Genomic DNA, 19,365 nt, shown 5'->3' with positions numbered 1-19,365 from the left:
GCGTTCGGAGCGGATCCGTCTGATGTTTCATCAGACAGATCCGCTCCGATAATGCAGACGTTCGCATCCGTTCAGAACGGATGCGTCTGCATTAAAACTTCGAAAATTTTCTAAGTGTGAAAGTTGTCTGAGCGGATCCGTTCAGACTTTACATTGAAAGTCAATGGGGAACGGATCCGCTTGAAGATTGAGCCATATGGTGTCATCTTCAAGCGGATCCGTCCCCATTGACTTCCATTATAAGTCTGGACGGATCCGCTCGCCTCCGCACGGCCAGGCGGACACCCGAACGCTGCAAGCAGCGTTCAGGTGTCCGCTCACTGAGCAGAGCGGAGGCTGAGCGCTGGCAGGCGGATGCATTCTCAGTGGATCCGCCTCCACTGAGAATGCATTGGGGCCAGACGGATGCGTTCGGGGCCGCTCGTGAGCCCCTTCAAACGGTGCGCACGAGCGGACACCCGAACGCTAGTGTGAAAGTAGCCTAACTACAGTAATTGAAAATTACCATTTACTGCAATAGTGACTAAAAACGAGATTTTTGTGAACTCACCTGTAAAATCTCTTTCTCGCTTTATTCATTGGGGGACACAGGACCGTGGGTATAGCTTGCTGCTGCCACTAGGAGGCGACACTAGGCTGAAAGCTGTTAGCTCCTCCCCTGCAGGCTATACCCCCTCCAGCCTGGAGAGAGCATATCAGTTTGTGCTTCAGCAGTAGGAGAAACAGTACCGAAACAAAAAACACAACCAGTGAGGACCACTGCCCAACAAAAAAAACCAAACCGGACACCAGCCCCAACCGGCAACTCGGACCCACTGGCCTCATAATAAAAGAAAAAATGGGTGCGTGCTGTGTCCCCCAATGAATAAAGCGAGAAAGAGATTTTACAGGTGAGTTCACAAAAATCTCGTTTTCTCGCTCATATCATTGGGGGACACAGGACCGTGGGACGTCCTAAAGCAGTCTCCGGGGCGGGAAACAACCACTGGCCCAGAACAAAACCAACTCCCTCCGGTAAAACACTACACTGCGGCCTGCAAAACTCTGCGGCCAAGAGCAGCATCTGCCAAGGCGAAAGAATGCACTCGGTAAAATTTCGTGAAGGTGTGTAAAGAGGACCAAGTCGCTGCCTTACACAATTGAGACGCCGAAGTGTGGTGAAGGTGAGCCCAAGAAGCCCCGACCGCCCTGGTAGAGTGAGCCGTGATACCGGGAGGAGGAACCTTGCCCTTAGAGCGGTAGGCCTCTGCAATGGCCGATCTAATCCACCGAGCAATCGTCACCTTCGAGGCTGCCAAACCTTTACGAGGACCTTCCGAGATTACGAACAGGGAGTCCGTACGTCTAAAAGGGGCCACCACTGCCAGGTAGATCCGCAAGGCCCGTACCACATCCAGACGGTGGAGAGCCACCTCCCTAGGATGAGAAGGCTCAGGGCAAAAAGAGGGCAGAACAATGTCCTCATTAACATGAAACGCCGACACCACCTTCGGCAGGAAGGACGGCACTGTCCGGAGTACTACCTTGTCTTGATGAAACACCAAGAAAGGCTCTTTGGACGATAGAGCCGCCAGTTCCGAGACCTGCCGGATGGAGGTAATTGCAACCAGAAACGCAACCTTCCATGAAAGCATGCGAAGGGAGACTGATCGCAGAGGTTCAAATGGCTCGGACTGGAGCGCTACCAGCACCAGATTCAGGTCCCAGGAATGCAACGGTGGCCGATAAGGGACTGCGGTGTGAGCCACTCCCTGTATGAAAGTCTTGACCGGACCCAACACCGCCAGTGTACGCTGGAAAAAAATGGAAAGAGCAGAAACCTGACCTTTCAGCGAACTCAGAGCTAGTCCCAGCTCTAAACCCGCCTGAAGGAAAGCCAGCACCATAGGGAGGGAAAACTGTCGGGGAGGAAGATCCCTGTCCTCACAGAATTTGAGGAAAGATTTCCACGTCTGATAATAGATCTTGGCGGAGGAGGGCTTCCTAGCCCTAATCATCGTGCGAACAACCGCATCGGAGAAACCTCTTTGCTTCAACAGGAAGGTTTCAATAGCCACGCCGTTAAACGTAGCGTATTTAAACCCTGGTGGAAGACTGGGCCCTGTGAGAGCAGGTCGGGCCTGAGTGGAAGGGGCCACGGCACGTCTCCCAGAAGAAGAATGAGCTCTGAGTACAAAGCTCGACGAGGCCAGTCTGGGGCGATCAGAAGCGTCTGAATGCCCTCCATCCTGATTCTGCGTAGGATTCGAGGTAGGAGCGGTAACAGAGGGAACGCGTACAGAAACGTAAATTTGTCCCACGGAGCCACGAGGGCGTCCACGTCGTACGCCATCGGATCTCTTGCGCGAGACAGAAAGCACGGGAGTTTGTGATTTAGCCTGGACGCCATCAGATCCACTTCCGGGCGTCCCCACCGGAGACAAAGGTCCTCGAACACCTCCGGATGGAGAGACCACTCCCCCGAGTCCACCGTCGTTCGGCTGAGGAAGTCCGCTGTCCAATTGTTCACACCCGGGATGAATATAGCCGAGATCACCGGAACATGGGCTTCCGCCCACTGCAGAATCCTTGCGGCCTCGTTCATCACCGTCCCACTGCGAGTCCCCCCTTGGTGGTTGATATAGGCAACCGCTGTGGCGTTGTCTGACTGTATCCTGACCGGACGGCCCTGCAAGTAGGGGGTCCAATGGCAGAGGGAGAGGTAGATGGCCCGGAGCTCCAGTATATTGATAGGTAGTTTGGACTCCGACGGAGACCAAACGCCTTGGGCTGTCCGGGTACCGAAGACCCCTCCCCAGCCGCGAAGGCTGGCGTCGGTCGTGACCACCGTCCATGACACTGGGAGGAAGGACTTCCCCAAGGACAGGTGGTCCGGTACCATCCACCAGCCAAGAGCCGCGCACACTGGGTGGGACAGAGAGATCCTGAGGTCCAGAGAATCCCGGGACTTGTCCCAGGAGGACAAAATGAGCCTCTGAAAATCCCTGGTGTGGAACTGGGCGAATGGAATCGCCTCGAAGGAGGCCACCATCAGGCCCAGTACTCGCATGCAGCTGCGAATCGACACCCTGCGGCGCTGAATGAGCAGACGCATCGTCCTCTGAATGTCCGATCTCTTGTCCAGTGGTAGACGCACCACGGCAGCCTCGGAGTCCAGTGTCATGCCCAAGAATCTGATCTGAGTGGTGGGAGACAGGCATGACTTCCTCAGGTTGATTATCCACCCGAAGCGAGTGAGGGTGCTCATCGTAATCTGAAGACTCTCTTCGCATTGAGCCGCTGTAGGTGCCTTGATTAAGATGTCGTCCAGATACGGGAGAAGAGTAATGCCTCTGGACCGCAGAATCCCCAGAAGAGGGGCAAGAACTTTGTAAATACTCGCGGAGCCGTCGCCAGACCGAACGGCAGAGCGACGAACTGGTAATGAGCTGCCTGGATGGCAAATCGAAGGAACCGTTGGAGGGGCTGTGGCGATGGGGATGTGGAGATATGCATCCTGGATGTCTAAGGACACCATGTGCTCCCCTTTCACCAGTGAAGCAACCACGGAAACGGAGGGACTCCATCCTGAACCTTTGAACCCGCAGATAACGGTTCAACAGTTTTAGGTCCAGCACTGGCCTCACATCGCCCTCCTTTTTGGGGACCACAAACAGGTTGGAATAAAAACCCGTAAACCGCTCCTCCAAGGGAACAGGGGAAATCACCCCCCGTGAGAGAAGTGACTGGACTGCGTGCAAAAGAGCCGCGGCTCGGATGGGATCCCTGGAGGGCTGGGAGAGGAAGAAGTGGTTGGGGGGAAGAGACCTGAACTCTATTTTGTAGCCCGAGGAGACAACCTCGAGCGCCCATGCGTCCGGAATATGGGCGTGCCAAATCTCCTGAAACAGGAGAAGACGCCCCCCCACCTGTGAGGGTGGGGACAAACCTTCATGCTGAAGGCTGCTTACCTGGGGCTGTGCGAGGCTGCTGAGGCCGCTGACGCCAGGCCTGCTGGGGCTTAAAGGACGGTCCTTTCTGCCGATCCTGATTGGGCGGCCCCGCCGCTGAGGTGGGTGCTGAACGTGTGCCCGAAAAGCGCCGAAAGGACTGAAAGCGAGAAGTTCTGGACTGAAAAGGCCGCTTTGCCCTGGGTTGGGGCAGATGGGTGCTTTTTCCACCCGTAGCCTCCGAAATAATCTCATCTAATTTGGACCCAAATAGCCGAGACCCCGAGAACGGAAGCCTCAACAGGGAGCGCTTAGATGAGGAATCGGCTTTCCAGGCCTTGAATCACAACTCCCGGCGGATGGAAGTGGCGAGAGCTGAGGAACGGGCGATCATAGTCCCAGCATCCAGAGCCGGTTCACAGAAATATTTCCCCGCCTGAGAAATTTGGAGCGCTGACGATTGAAGTTCAGGGGGAGGGAGGTTGGACGCTATGTCCTGGTTCAAACGGAGGGACCACTCCAAAACTGCTTTGGCTACCCAGGCAGAGGCGAAAATCGGCCGCAATGCCGAACCGCTCGCCGTAAAGATCGACTTAGAGAGTGACTCTATGCGGCAGTCCACTGGATCCTGGAGGGACGAGCCATCCGCCACCGGGATGGTAGTTAATTTTGCCAAGCGAGCAACCGGTGGGTCCACCTTCGGTGGGGAGGACCATTTGTCCACGGACTCGCGTGGAAAAGGGTAGAGTAGGTCTAGTCGTTTCGGAATAATGAAACGCAAACCTGGCTGGTCCCAAGCCTTCGTGACAACGATAGAAAAAGTGTAATGGGAACGATTTGGGGTTCTGCTTCGTACGCAGAAATGACACCCCTTGTTGGCTAGTGGAGGGAAGGTCCTCCTGAACCTGGAAGGTGTCCCTTATTGCCAATATCAGGCTATCCACCATGGATGCAATCTGAGAAGAGTGCTCCGGATCCATATCTGCATCCGAATCCCCAAGCTCTCCTTCTGACAGTGCGTCGCCTAAAAGGGAGGACGCCTGTGAATGGGATCCAGGAGCAGGGGGGGATGCTGAGGCGTCAGAGGAGGAACGGGTGCCTGCTCTGGGGCGCTTACTAGGAAGTCTGCCTCTGGTTTGTGCGCTATGCGACTGTGCGGGTTGCGCCGGTGGTAATTCCTCTAACAAACGACCCAGCAATGAAAGGGTGGAATGGGAGATTTTTGAGAGGTCTTCCACTGCCCGTGACAGGGACCTTGCCCAGTCTGGTTCCCCCTGGACAGGCCGCTCCAGGGCATCTGTGGGCTGTTGTGCCCTAGGGGGATGGCTCTGTGCAGGTTTCTGACATGCAGAGCACAGTGATAGTGACTGACCACGAGGGAATTTCTCCGAACATAAGGAGCAGGCATAGTAAGTGGTCCTACAGGGTGCCTGGTGGGGGTCAGTGGCCGGGTCAGACATGGTCAAATCTCCTGCTGGATGGGGGTATCGATTGCCTACCAGTATGGAGGTCCCAGGTCCTGTGTCCTACCCACGCAGCGCCGAGGAAGAATCAGGAAGCTGAATCAGGGCGGGAGAATAAGCCACGACCCCTTCCAGCCCGGGAACTGCAAGCCACGCCCCCTTCCAGCCCGGGAACGGCAGGCAGCCTAATGCTGAAGTGAGGTCAGAATGCCTATGTTCCCCATGTTCGGCCCTGACCGCAGCGGTACTGGAACCGCTGCGGCTGAAAGGTAATGCCCGGCGCCCCAATCTGCAATATGTTCCCCCCCGCATAAGCGCGCCCTTGTGCTATGCCGCCGCCTCTAATAAATAGACCCGATATGCCGCAGAGCGGCCGTGCGGCGAGAGCAGTGAGGCCGGAGATCGGACGGGCGGGTGGGGAGGTTCTCCTGCAGCTAAGGGGATGAAGCGGGGAGCGAGGCTGCCCTGGTCCACTTTGCCTTCTTGGGGGAGGCAAGGCGGTGACTTAGATACACCGGCCAGCCTCCCGGGGATACAGGGACGCAGGCGACCCTGTGCCCCCTTCCAGTAGTCTGTGAATTAAAGATAAAAATAATAAAATCAAAAGAAAAAAGAAAAAACGCCACCCTGCAAAGCAGGGAGGTCTGCCTCCTACGACACTAAGCTAAAAACTGATATGCTCTCTCCAGGCTGGAGGGGGTATAGCCTGCAGGGGAGGAGCTAACAGCTTTCAGCCTAGTGTCGCCTCCTAGTGGCAGCAGCAAGCTATACCCACGGTCCTGTGTCCCCCAATGATATGAGCGAGAAAATGTATTTTCCGACTGAAGAAAATCTTCGTCATCAGTCAGAAATAGATCAGATATTCCTCTCTAGTAATAATCATTATTGTTACAACTGTGAGTAACAGTCTGCATATTTTATGCTATGTAAAATATAAAAGTTATTGATGTTATTGGTGTGTTCGGTGTGACTTACTTGGTGGACGTTGCATCAATAAATGGTCTAAGTAGGTGCAGAGGGGAGATTAGATGAGCAACACTCATCTCTCTCCTTTTCTGGGGGGGGGGGGGGGGGGGGGGGGGGGGAGACACCCACATATGTAACAATAAAAGAGCAAGTATGATCTCTGATTGGAAAGGGGGAATTCATAACAAGCCTGTCATTCTCCCCTTGGGTCATGTACAATTATACAGGGAGATGAGGATCTAATTCTTTCCTCTTTTTCCAGCAGTCCCCCACTGCCTCCCCCTGTTCCCTCCTTCACACTGGCTGAGATCACAGCCGGCTGAAGGAGGGGGCAGCTTTAGCCTGGAATATCTCAGGCTGCATAACAGCTAAAGATAAGAACAAGGTTCTGTTTTAAAGGGATTGCTCATAACTGGGGGTCGAACCTTAAAAGGGAATCAGTTACCTGATCTCCACATCTGGGTTCCAGCTCATTCACGTCCTTGCTATCACTGCAGATCTCAGGTCTCCTCATGGCAACATCCGGTTTAACGCAGGTCAAGAGGCCACTGCAGCAAGGTGTCACCCACGAATAAGGTCACATGACAGATTGGGGACAGGCAGTTAATGGCTGCTGTGGCCATGTGACCAGTGTCAAACTGGATGTTTAGGGGTGGAGATTCCAGATCTGCAGAAACAGGCGAGTGAATGAGCTGAAATGCAGCAGCAGGGTTGAGGCAAGTATAATTCCTTCCGAAGGTTCGGCCCCACTGGGGAGTCTGTGAACAACCCCTCTAAATCTGTCAAAGCCTCCAAACAATCAGAGATACAGCTTTTAGAAATCAGCTTAGGGTACTTTCACACTAGCGTTTTTTTCTTTTCCGGCATAGAGTTCCGTCACAGGGGCTCTATACCGGAAAATAACTGATCAGTTTTATCCCCATGCATTCTGAATGGTGAGTAATTCGTTCAGGATGCATCAGGATGTCTTAAGTTCAGTCGTTTTGACTGATCAGGCAAAAGAGAAAATCGCAGCATGCTGCGGTTTTATCTCCGGCGAAAACAACTGAAGACTTGCCTGAATGCCAATAGGAATGTATTAGTGCCGGATCCGTCCTTCCAGTCTGCGCATGCGCAGACTGAAAAAAAGGTGAAAAAAATAAATGCCGGATCCGTTTTGCCGGATGACACCGGAAAGACGGATCCGGCATTTCAATGCATTTTTTAGACTGATCAGGATCCTGATCAGTCTTACTAATTGCCATTAGTTGGTATACGTTTTGCCTGATCCGGCAGGCAGTTCCGGCGACGGAACTGCTTGCCGGATCTCTCTGCCGCAAGTGTGAAAGAAGCCTTAGGAGTGAGAGCAGCAGTATTATGTAGCTCTCACTGGGACCCATTTCTAACAGCTGCATCCTGAGTTTTATGATGTCTTGTTTTAAAGCTGAATTGTCAGCTTATATCTATAGCTGCTAAGAAACCTGATGTACAGCCATCAGTAGCAAGGAGGTATGAGATGTCCTTGGTCACTTTAGTGCCACCCTGCAAGGATGCATAAGATATGTCCTTGGCAGGGAAAGGGTAAAATAACTGCACCAAAAAATAATATATAGTTATGGCTTTTGAAGTCGCATGCTCTAAATCAGGGGTGCACAACCTGCGGCCCAGGGGCCACATGCTGCCCTTGATACCATTCTGTGCGGCCCCCAACCATCTGGTAACAGACATGTCTATTTTTTGTGACTGCTCGAATGTATTTTTCATGAATTCTTCCATTAGATGGGAGTCCTGGAACTGTAACTAGATATTAATGTTATATACTATATGCCATAAATACAGTATTTCAGTTGTTAATACCTCTTTAAATTTTATTTTTGGCCATTGAAGTTGGTCGAGTCTGACAATGTGGCCCCCAACCAGAAAACGTTGTGCACATCTGTTCTAAATAAAAACTAAAATGTGTCCGGTCAGAAAATAGGGGTAGGTGGCCTGACCTTGAACGGATTAATCTGTGCCCAACTTTTTTTTTTAGAAAAACATCCTGCTTTGTCAAAAACAGCCACACACATGTCCATCGATTGTGTCTGCTATTAAAGCTCAGCTACATGGAAGTGAATTGGGCTGAGTGGTAACACCACATACAACCTATGGAAAGGTGTAGGGCTGTTTTTAGAAAAAAGCAGTCATCTTTCTAGTTCCGGACATCCCCTTTAAAGAGCGTGTCCCTATTGAAAAAGAGTCCATCTGTCACGCTGCAAATAATTGTAAATAACTGTCTCTTGGGGGTTGTGTTCTGAAAGACAATCCCTTCCAAAGTGAAGACCCCAACCCCCGCATAATTATTTAGTTGCCCTCTCCTACTCCCTCGAAAATGCTGATCTTGCCAGGGGCAGCCACTGCCATCCAGACATTTCCCGACAAATGGTGACCATTCTAATAAATAGACAATACAAGTCTGTCAGCACATCTCACCATTTTGGCTCATGATGTCCATATGCTCTAATAGAAGATATAGACAAGGACTGTCACCATGAAGGCGTTCTATCCTGTACATTATCTAGGATAGATCATGAATGTGTATCGCGACCATAGTAAAGCACAGCTGACATACCGAAGGACACTGGGCTGAAAAGAGTAATGTTGTTTTTACGTACATTGTGAAAAAGTGTCCTGTTTCACGTGGAGACCAAGACCCCTAGAAAAAATTTAAGTTATTAGGGAAGTCATATTACAGATGAATGACCCTCCGTCCACAAAAACCCAAGACTGACAGAGCCGCTGCTTGTGATGGCCTCTCCTCTACGGTGCAGGAACCCTAATAGGACATAAGCACTATTGCTGATAAGAGAAATTAGTTTCGCCACCAGTTGTAGCTGGCCAGCTAAGACCTGTCCTAGGTTGCTAATACGGCTTACATGTTTATATGTTAAAGACGAAAGCAGAGTTATTTACAGTGACCATGTTTTGGATGTCATTTAACAGTTATGTATCTTGTGTTCACAGAAGCAGAAAAGATAATATGCCTTTAAGATTCATTATATGGATGTGAGGTAAGCTCAATGACACAGCAGACACAACAGAAAGCATAGAGTTAAACTGTTGCTGCTGAGCAGGAGTCTAGACCAATCACAGCCCGCCTCACACTGAGCAGGAGTCTTGGCCAATCACAGCTAACCTCACACTGAGCCTGTGTGGGAAATTCCCTAGCAGAAGCTGCTAGAATCATTACACCAGAGAGAGGAGCTGAACAGACACACAGTTCCAATCAGAGCTGACTTTTATGGAAGCAAAGAGGCCAAAATAGGTATTTAGAACAGTTATATAATGTTCCTACTGTTAGTATTGTGAATACAACTGTATACTGAACTAGTTTTATGTATGTTTACTTACAGTTCCACCGAACTACTTAAAGGGAGTCTGTCACCAGATTTTGACCTTATAGACCGCTTACATAGCGCTCTAGCATAGCAGTCTATGATTCTAATGGTACCTTTGATGTTTTCTTGTGAAGTTCCCCTAAGGCAAAAACAGACTTTTATTCATATGTAAATTAGGGCTCGCAAGTGCCCAGGGGCGGCGTTCAACTCGTTGGTGCCAAGGCAGTGCCCATGCCCCGGCAAAGCTATGGATAGCGCAGGCGCGGGATCTCGCTGCAGAGAACTTGAGAAGGAGGACGCAAAGGAAGAGCGGGGCGGGCAGAGGAAGAGGCTGGGGCGGGGATATGACGAAAAGAGGCAGAACAGCCTGGGCACCAACGAGGTGAACGCCACCCCTGTGCACTTGCGAGCCCTAATTTACATATGAATAAAAGTCAGTTTTTGCCTTAGGGGAACTTCACAAGAAAACAAAGGTACCATTAGAATCATAGACTGCTATGCTAGAGCGCTATGTAAGCGGTCTATAAGGTCACAATCTGGTGACAGACTCCCTCTAACTCATAAAAGCAATCTGCAAATAGTTCAAACAAACTGCTCAAAGCAATTGTATAGAGCAAACTGCAAACCAAGTAGAACTATTGGTTAAACCTCAGATATATCTCTCAAAGAGATCATAAAGTCAGAGTACAGATACTGAAGAGAGAAATATATCCCCCATTTTATGTTGAATGACAGGATTGAACAGTTGAACCACCATCTTATGCATACCGCCATTTTGTGATACTTTATTCAACATGCGTTTTGTACATGGAATATCTGCAGCGGAGGCGGCAGTGTTGAATATGAAGAAAAGTTGAAGTTTTATTTCCAGCATTTGGTGTGCTCTTTAAGCCTGTTTCCATAGAACTGCGCTAGAAGAATTAAAGCAGAGTAACAGACAGTCTGGTTGGACTAAAAAGTTAGAGATATCAGGATTCTTCTAATGCCACAGCGCACAAGGCACTTCATAGTGCTGCGCCTGCCACACCAGGACTGCTCTCAGAGGTGACTCCACAAGGAAATGTACACTATTCACAGATCGCCTACGTGCTGCTTACCCCGGGAAAGTTTATTACAGGACCAAGGTAATTGTAAGTGACACATCAGATGACCAAATGGGGATTTTTTTTCTTTCTCCTAAAGTCCCTGTGTAGGAGTGTCGATTATCCTGTGGTGAATTCCTTATCCCGACACCAGCACAATCCTTCACTCTTCACAATGAGAGGTATAAAGGAGAAATGATGCCAGGCACGGAGAAACCGAAAACTGCTTCCCTATAGCACCAATTATCACCACCTCAATGGCTCCACTTTCCTTATGTACACAAGCTGAGGTGCAGTAACTACCTGCACCCATGGGGCGTGTACTCGGGTCAGGTCCTGTGCTATTTGCTTTAGTCAGATGGATGCCAGAGCCAATATCTGGATTCCCTGCTGTACATCAGAAAAATATGTTATGGGGATCTGTAATAAGCCCTATTCGAAGAGTACCCCAACCATATGCTGGTTATAGGGGGTAATGCGATTTGGACACCTGTCAATCTGCTGTAGGTTAGGTTTTCTATTCCCCGCAGTGCCAGCAGAAAATGAGCTAGAGACGCCCTTTGCTGCCACCATCTGCTTTGGCTAATTTGTTTACCCCTTTAGACTACATTCACATCATGTGAAAAATGGCAGTTCGACAGCCATTTTCAAAGCCAATTAAAGTCTATGGGGCTATTCACAGCTGTCCAAAAAACACAACGTCCTATTTTTGGCCGTTTTTACAGCTAGACGGATCCCATTGAAGTCAATGTGCCTGTTTTTAACGACCGCTTAGACAGGAGTGCACCCGTCTAACAGCCATTAAAGCGTAGCGCCATCCGAAACGCGCGTTGGGGTAGCACGCCGAAACGCACGTTGGGGTAGCGCCACTTTAGGTAAGCTTTAGGTCATAGTCCTGCTCCCACGGCTCAGTGCTGCCGATGTTGAGACCTTACACCTGGCTCTTTCATTTCATTTGCTGGCTATTTATTTTTCTTTATTTGCTTGTTCAGCATATTATGTATTACAGCCGTGGTTGGTTTTCTCATTGACCTTTCCTTACCCTATATTATCTTACATTTTCTTGTAATATTTGGCCTATGGGCTGGTCATTGTACCTAGTATTTTCCCATGACCATTACTTATTTAGTACTATGTACTTTGTGACCTGTGTGTTCTCCCAGGGTGGCGCCTGTTCTCTCCTCTTCCCTGTTCATGGCATCACCTGTATGTATTTTTAATCATGTTTTGATACAACTCAATAAAATATTTATTTATTATTCATTCATTCATTTTATTCTTTTGGTACCTTGAGCTTCTTTTCTCCTCCTTTGTTACGGCCAGAAAGGAGCCTTAGGGGCCTGGTTGCGGTAACCACATGCAGATTGCTTGCAATTTAAACCACATCAATTACAGGGGCAGAATGGCAATTCATATGGCGTTACCCCAGCCAGGCCGCGCCATGTATGAGCATACTCTAAACTATACGATTGTTGTGGGTTTAACTGCTGAGAACCCCATCAATCAAAAGTATGGGGCTGAACTGCCATTCCTTTGGTATATTGTCATGGCAGACAAAAGGGAATTAGAGTGTATAAGAAGATATCCTCGGCTACACATAGATCTATAGTTATACTTTCAAAGAAAATGGAACCAGGAGACCATCGAGGGACTCATTTACAGCATGTTACTCACAGCCAGGTCGTGGGTTTGACCTCCATGGGGAAGGCTGCAGAACATGAAAATGGCAAGCAAGCACCATAATCTACATTCAAATGTATTTCCCCTGCAGCGGCCGCTGTCCATGGGATACATGGATGCCTCAAATCCGCCAGAGTGGGAGCTGCTCATCGAGTTTTCTAGAGGGTAAGTCCTTCTACGACACAAAGGGCATACAGACAGGGGTTGTCCCCAGGATATAAAATATGCAAATCTACCTGTAACTGAATGCATTGCTCTACTTATCTAAACCGTCTGTTATAACCCATTCTCATTTACAGCTGCATTAAAGGGGTTATCCGTGAAATAATACTGATAACCTATCTACAGGATTCACATAAGCGAGGATCTGAGTGCTGGCGCCCCTGACGATCAGCTGTTTTAGGAAGCTGCGGTGCTCACCAGAGCTCTGATGAGCGCGGCAGCCTACAGGGCGCTTACCAAGCACAGCATCTTACATAGTATAGTGGCAGTGCTTGGTAGCACAGCTCAGCCCTATTGACTTGAATCAATGCACGGTGACATCACATGGCCTAGGAAGAAGCCGCAGTGCTCATGGAACGCCCAGCCTGTTCTAACAGCTGCTCAGCGGGGGTACCAGGTGTTGGACCCCAGCCAATCTGATACTGATGACCTATCAATAGGAGAGGATAGGTCATCAATATTAATTCCCGAATAATCCTTTTAACAACTCTACGGGCTGTGGAGAACAAATCTCCCATAGTCCGTTGTGTGCACAAAGCTTTATCTGGTCATTTGCATTCTGGCAGAGTAAATGTTGCATGCTGCACTGTACAGTAATCTGAAAGAACTAAAGGTCCTATTACACCTACAGATAATCGCTAAGATTATCGCTAACAAGCGTTCGTATGAAGGCTCGTTTGCAATGATCTGGCAGTGTAAGGACTCATGCACACAAACGTATTTTTATTCCGTGTCCGTTCCATTTTTTTGGGCCGACTGTATACGGAACCATTCATTTCAATGGGTCTTCAAAAAAAAAAAAGGAAAGTACTCCATGTGCATTCCGTTTCCGTTCCGCAAAAAAATAGAACATGTCCTATTATTGTCTGCATTATCGACAAGGATAGGACTGTTCTATGAAGGGCCATCTGTTCCGTTCCACAAAATACGGAATGCACACGGATGTCATCCTTTTTTTTCCAGATCCGCAAAAACGGTCGTGTGCATGAGGCCTAATACTGCTGCCGATTACCTGATGACCGAGCAAACAGTGCAGCATTCTGCTGTCGGCAAACAGTGATCCAGTATGTGGATGAGCGATGGAATTAGCGATCGCTCGTCCCCATACTGTGAAGGAGATCGCTGCATGCAATAGCAGCGGTCTCCTCCGCTAATGAGAAGGCGACTGCCGGGAAGGAACGCTTCCCTCCCGACAATTGCCTGCAGAATCTGAAGGTGTAACAGGCTCTGTACACGGGCTGAGAATCCCGCAGATAATTGTTAACAAGTGTTCATAGGAATGCTTGTTAGAGATTATCTAGCGGCGCAAATGTGCCGCCAATTACCCGATGAACACGCGAAACGTTAGTTCATTGTGTAATAGATCATTTGTGAGGTCATAAAAATCATCATTTGCTGCCTCTCTAGATCCTCAGTCACTATAATAGGATCTATCAGGTTTCCAGCATGAATCTCGGCTTTGACACAAAATTACCGCTGCAAAGCGATCAGGCGGGACCCATTGGTGTCAATCTGTGCCACCACATACTGAACAATCTCCTCAACTCACCAATGTAATGATCTAGTTCAATCTGATGAAAGCAGATGGCGTCCTGCTGCGGATCGATCGGAGGAAGCGGGGGCCTCAGCCACTTTGGTGAAATGTTGCCTGTAAGTTCATCTGAAAGGAATAAAAAAAGAAGGGTGAATATAATTCTGCAGATTTTCCATCATTGCTGGAAGGCGTCCGCAACCTTCCTCATTCCAGCTAATGTGAAACTACAATTCCCAGCATACACACTTGCTTGGCTGTTCTCGGCGCTCCCAATAGCGGCAAATGGACCATGCTGGGAGTTGTAGTTTCACAACAGCTGGAGGTTGCCGACCCCTGACATCCTGTATCTTAGGCTGGATTCTCTCATAGGAACCTTTAATACCACAGTAAAGGGGTCACAAATATTGGGGCAGCATACATTACAGAGGGGCTTCCACTACAGGGAATAATAACTAAATGATGTGACCGCTCATCTGACTGGAGGCGGGTGATTGGCATCTAAGCTGGCACCTAATTGCCTATTATGGAAAGGGACTAGTATCCAAATGCAGACATTTCTCCACACCAGTCTCCGATATACGGTCATAAGCCGGGTCAGCGAAGAAAATAACTTTAGCCTCAGATTTAGGGTCCATCCACAGATCCACAAAACACGGACACGGTAATGTGCGTTCCGCATTTTGCAGACCACACACAGCCGGCACTAATAGAATAGGCCATGTTCTATTTTTTTCGGAAACAGAAATCCGGACCCGGAATTGCGGGTCCGCATTTCCAGAGCCGGGCCGCACATCGTGCAGCCCCATAGAAATGAATGGGTCCACAATTCCGTTCCACGAAATTGCGGACGTATGAATGGGGCCTTAACCCAACACATAAGATTATCTTCATAAAACCTAAGAAATGTTGCCTACCGACAGGTAAGACGTCTGCAGCGCAGTAAGCTTCAGTCATCTCCATGGCCATGTCTGCTTCAACCTCGTCGAGGAAGGCCAGCTCTTCTTCAAACTGGGACGGCCCTTCATCATCCCAATCTGTCTTCTTCTTCTTGGCCTGGGAGGAGGAGAAGCCTCCGGAAGGCGCTGCCTTTTTGCGCTTAAAATCCATTTTTAATGGCTGTGGAAAGAAGGAATTACAGCTCTGAATGAAAAGTGGCGCACATACACGAGGAGACTGCGGCTGGCCAACTGCAACAACCGGCCTGGTGAGGAAGAGTCGGTCTCTATATAGATCCATCACATCCAGGACTAGAGTTGCTGGTTGCTATTGGGACCTCAATAGACAGTGCCCGGCATAACACCTACACTTCTCCGGAAAGAGCCGGAGCAATCCCTGAGGCACATGCATGCGCTGCTTACTACGCACGGATATGCCGCACAAATTTTTTGTAAAGAAAAACCAAAGCGCTAAGAAGATCAGGTTTTTAAAAACCTCATTTACACGTTGCAGAGAGGCTGCAGCAATCATTGCAGGAGGCCGGCGTGGGCGCAGGCAGGGGCACCAGGGAAGGGTCGCAGAAGGAGAGGGTTCCACAGGGGAAAGCTACAAGATTTAGATTTCTGCAAATGTTATGTTCACACATAGTAAATAGGTTGCAGACTATCCATTCGGATTTGCGGCAGAAGATCTGCAGTGTATTCCAGTAGTAGCAATCCACGTGGAACCTGACCTGTGGTGCAGATTATAAACCTGCAAAATGGCAATTCTTTGGGTTTCCATTCACACTACAAGTGGATGTCGCCCTAAAAAGACACTGAACAGTCAGGAACCTGAAGACAGATGTGTGAACAGAATAGGCTGTAATGCATGACGTGTGCACACATCCTACAAGGACAGCACCAAGTACACACGGCCTATAACACTACCTGGAGTATTAGGCCTCTGGCACAGCAGCACGGTCAGTCCAGGAATCTCCAGGACCGCTCCTGACACCAACTACCGCTATCATAACGACTTCTACTGCTGCGAGATCCTGCCTGACCGCAGGTCTACTGAACTGTGCTCACAGCATTATGTGCATATAGTACAGTAGACCCGCAGTCAGCATGGCCCTCGTGCAATGCCAGGCTTGTTACAGCATAGCCCTCGTGCAATGCCAGGCTTGTTACAGCATAGCCCTCGTGCAATGCCAGGCTTGTTACAGCATAGCCCTCGTGCAATGCCAGGCTTGTTACAGCATAGCCCTCGTGCAATGCCAGGCTTGTTACAGCATAGCCCTCGTGCAATGCCAGGCTTGTTACAGCATAGCCCTCGTGCAATGCCAGGCTTGTTACAGCATAGCCCTCGTGCAATGCCAGGCTTGTTACAGCATAGCCCTCGTGCAATGCCAGGCTTGTTACAGCATAGCCCTCGTGCAATGCCAGGCTTGTTACAGCATAGCCCTCGTTTAATGCCAGGCTTATTACAGCATAGCCCTCGTGTAATGCCAGGCTTATTACAGCATAGCCCTCGTTTAATGCCAGGCTTATTACAGCATAGCCCTCGTTTAATGCCAGGCTTATTACAGCATAGCCCTCGTGTAATGCCAGGGTTACTACAGCATAGCCCTCGTGCAATGCCAGGCTTGTTACAGCATAGCCCTCGTTTAATGCCAGGCTTATTACAGCATAGCCCTCGTGTAATGCCAGGCTTATTACAGCATAGCCCTCGTTTAATGCCAGGCTTATTACAGCATAGCCCTCGTTTAATGCCAGGCTTATTACAGCATAGCCCTCGTGTAATGCCAGGGTTACTACAGCATAGCCCTCGTGTAATGCCAGGCTTATTACAGCATAGCCCTCGTGTAATGCCAGGCTTATTACAGCATAGCCCTCGTGTAATGCCAGGCTTATTACAGCATAGCCCTCGTGTAATGCCAGGGTTATTACAGCATAGCCCTGGTGTAATGCCAGGGTTATTACAGCCTATACATCCCCCCACTCGCAGGCTTATTACTGTATATACGCCATACAGTGTCAGACACGTCACAGAGCGATCGCTGATTACAGACTCACATGTACAACATCCACACTCTGTACTCACTTCCCGTGCAGCAAACCGTTCCCACTCTCCCGCCAAAGTCTCCTCTTCCTGCGTTCGACCCCTCCCCAATCTGTCGTCGTTGTCATGGACGCGGGACGCTGATAGGCCCCTTTCAGTGAATTAGGAAATTTGCGGCCATACTGCGTGTGGCGAACGCCGATTACTCCTGTGCACACGACGGGAGCATTACGCCATGTTGTGTGTGGAGGAAAGTCCCGCTATTAGTGTTTAGTGATCCACACAGCGACACCTAGCGGGACAGTGGTCTCGGTGCATAGGGGAAGTGAGCGCGTACTGCGCTGTGAGCTTACTGCACAAGTCTATGGATCAAGGCCCAGGGGCGGCAAGGAACCAGCGCAGTTCATAATAACCGATGATTTCACCCCCTCAGGACTGGGGTTATTTTCTAATTTTTATTTTTTTGTATTTTCCATCCACATTTTACTTTTCAGTTCAGGTACCCAAAGGAGGGTTTTGTTTTGTTTTTGGGAAAGAAAAGTAGCCATTTTCCATTTTAGTTTTCGGTGGTAAACTGGGAAATAAATGTAAATGGGGCGAGATTGAAAGAAAAACCATTGTTTAATGGGTTTCATTTTAATGGCATTCCCTATTCGTTTAAAATGACATGGTAGATTAATTCAGCTGGTCCAAACCACCACAATGATACTGTATTTTTATAGTTTTTATGTTTTAGTGTTTTATTGAAATTAATAGAAATTAAAATATACATATAATTACATGTAAATAGCATCACCCCTTCCTCCAGCATACAGTCCCATATAAATAACATCACAGCCGCCATCAAGATACAGTCCCATGTAAATAACATCACAGCCGCCATCAAGATACAGTCCCATGTAAATAACATCAGCCCCTCCAGCGTACAGCCCCATGTAAATAACATCACTGCCCTTACACCAGCCCCTCCAACATATAGTCCCATGTAAATAACATCAGCCCATCCAGCATACAGTCCCATGTAAATAACATCACTGCCCTTTCTCCAGCCCCTCCAACATACAGTCCCATGTAAATAACATTACTGACCTCCCTCCAACCCTTTCAACATACAGTCCCATGTAAAGAACATCAGCCTCTCCAACGTACAGTCCCATGTAAATACCATCACTGCCCTTCCCCCAGCCCCTCCAACATACAGTCCCATGTAAATAACATCAGCCCATCCAGCATACAGTCCCATGTAAATAACATCACTGCCCTTCCTCCAGCCCCTCCAACATACAGTCCCATGTAAATAACATTACTGACCTCCCTCCAACCTACAGCCCCATGTAAATAACATCAGCCCCTCCAGCATACAGTCCCATGTAAATAACATCAGCCCCTCCCTCCAGGATACGGTTATTAGTCCCTACTAGGGGTCTGGAGTGAGTGTTTTAAAGGTTTCATTTTAATGTATTTGTAAGCCAAACCCAGAAGTGAAACCTACAGAGAAAAGGTATAATAGAAATCTTTGTGCCGGGGGCTTGGCCAACTGCTGGCATGAGAAGACGTGTCTGAGCGCAGCTCCGTCTCCTACTCGCTATCTTCTGCCATCTTCTCTATTATCCTACTGCCACCATACTACACTCGATCACAAAGAGGAGGGGAAACATCAGGCAACATTATGAGCCCCTGCAAAGCCTAGGTGGCCGCGGTCAGATTGAAGAAGTATGTGCACCAAGTGGCCCAACATGGCATGTCCTCCTCCTCTACCTGACGCAATACGTGGACAGCCACCGCAGACCCGACCTCAGAGGGGCCCCATCAGGCCACTGCTTGCCCATCTTTGGAACGACCGGGACCTTATCTTACGCTTAGCCAGAAATAAGCCGGAAATCTCCCATGACCACAGTGTCACTTGTTCCTGACTTCTCAGCAGAGCTTCAAAAGAAGCGTGTTACGTGTGTTTCTGTGAAGAGGCATCTGCGAGACACTCATTTTACTATACTCCATGGTATACCTGGTCCACCTGCGGGTGGTCGATAGCGAGAAAGCAGTCTTCTTCACAGACCCCCAAGAAGAGGAGGAGTGGGTTTCCAGGCATCCTAAGGACTTGCCACCTGCTTGAGCGAGACCTCTGAAGCATGAGTTGCGGCTTAGTCCACCACC

The 19,365-nt window shown here is 49.2% G+C and overlaps 1 protein-coding gene across 1 annotated transcript in view; it reads right to left on the bottom strand.

Annotated features, from left to right (window-relative positions):
• POLD1 (DNA polymerase delta 1, catalytic subunit) overlaps positions 1 to 17,410 on the bottom strand; it is a 186,046-nt gene extending 168,636 nt beyond the window's left edge. The window contains exons 1-3 of the mRNA XM_040433632.1: positions 17,254 to 17,410; positions 15,147 to 15,350; positions 14,248 to 14,358 (exon numbers count right to left, since the gene is read on the bottom strand). Of these exons, the coding sequence (XP_040289566.1) occupies positions 14,248 to 14,358; positions 15,147 to 15,339 (304 nt within the window). The 5' untranslated portion in view covers positions 15,340 to 15,350; positions 17,254 to 17,410. The remainder of the gene's footprint in view (positions 1 to 14,247; positions 14,359 to 15,146; positions 15,351 to 17,253) is intronic.
• Between the last annotated feature and the right edge of the window lie 1,955 nt (positions 17,411 to 19,365).

Source organism: Bufo bufo, chromosome 1 (genome assembly GCF_905171765.1).
Source record: "Bufo bufo chromosome 1, aBufBuf1.1, whole genome shotgun sequence".
In the NCBI taxonomy this organism is placed as follows: Eukaryota; Metazoa; Chordata; class Amphibia; order Anura; family Bufonidae; genus Bufo; species Bufo bufo.
Note: the sequence above shows the minus strand (reverse complement) of the source record. Positions and strands in the feature narration are given on the sequence as shown.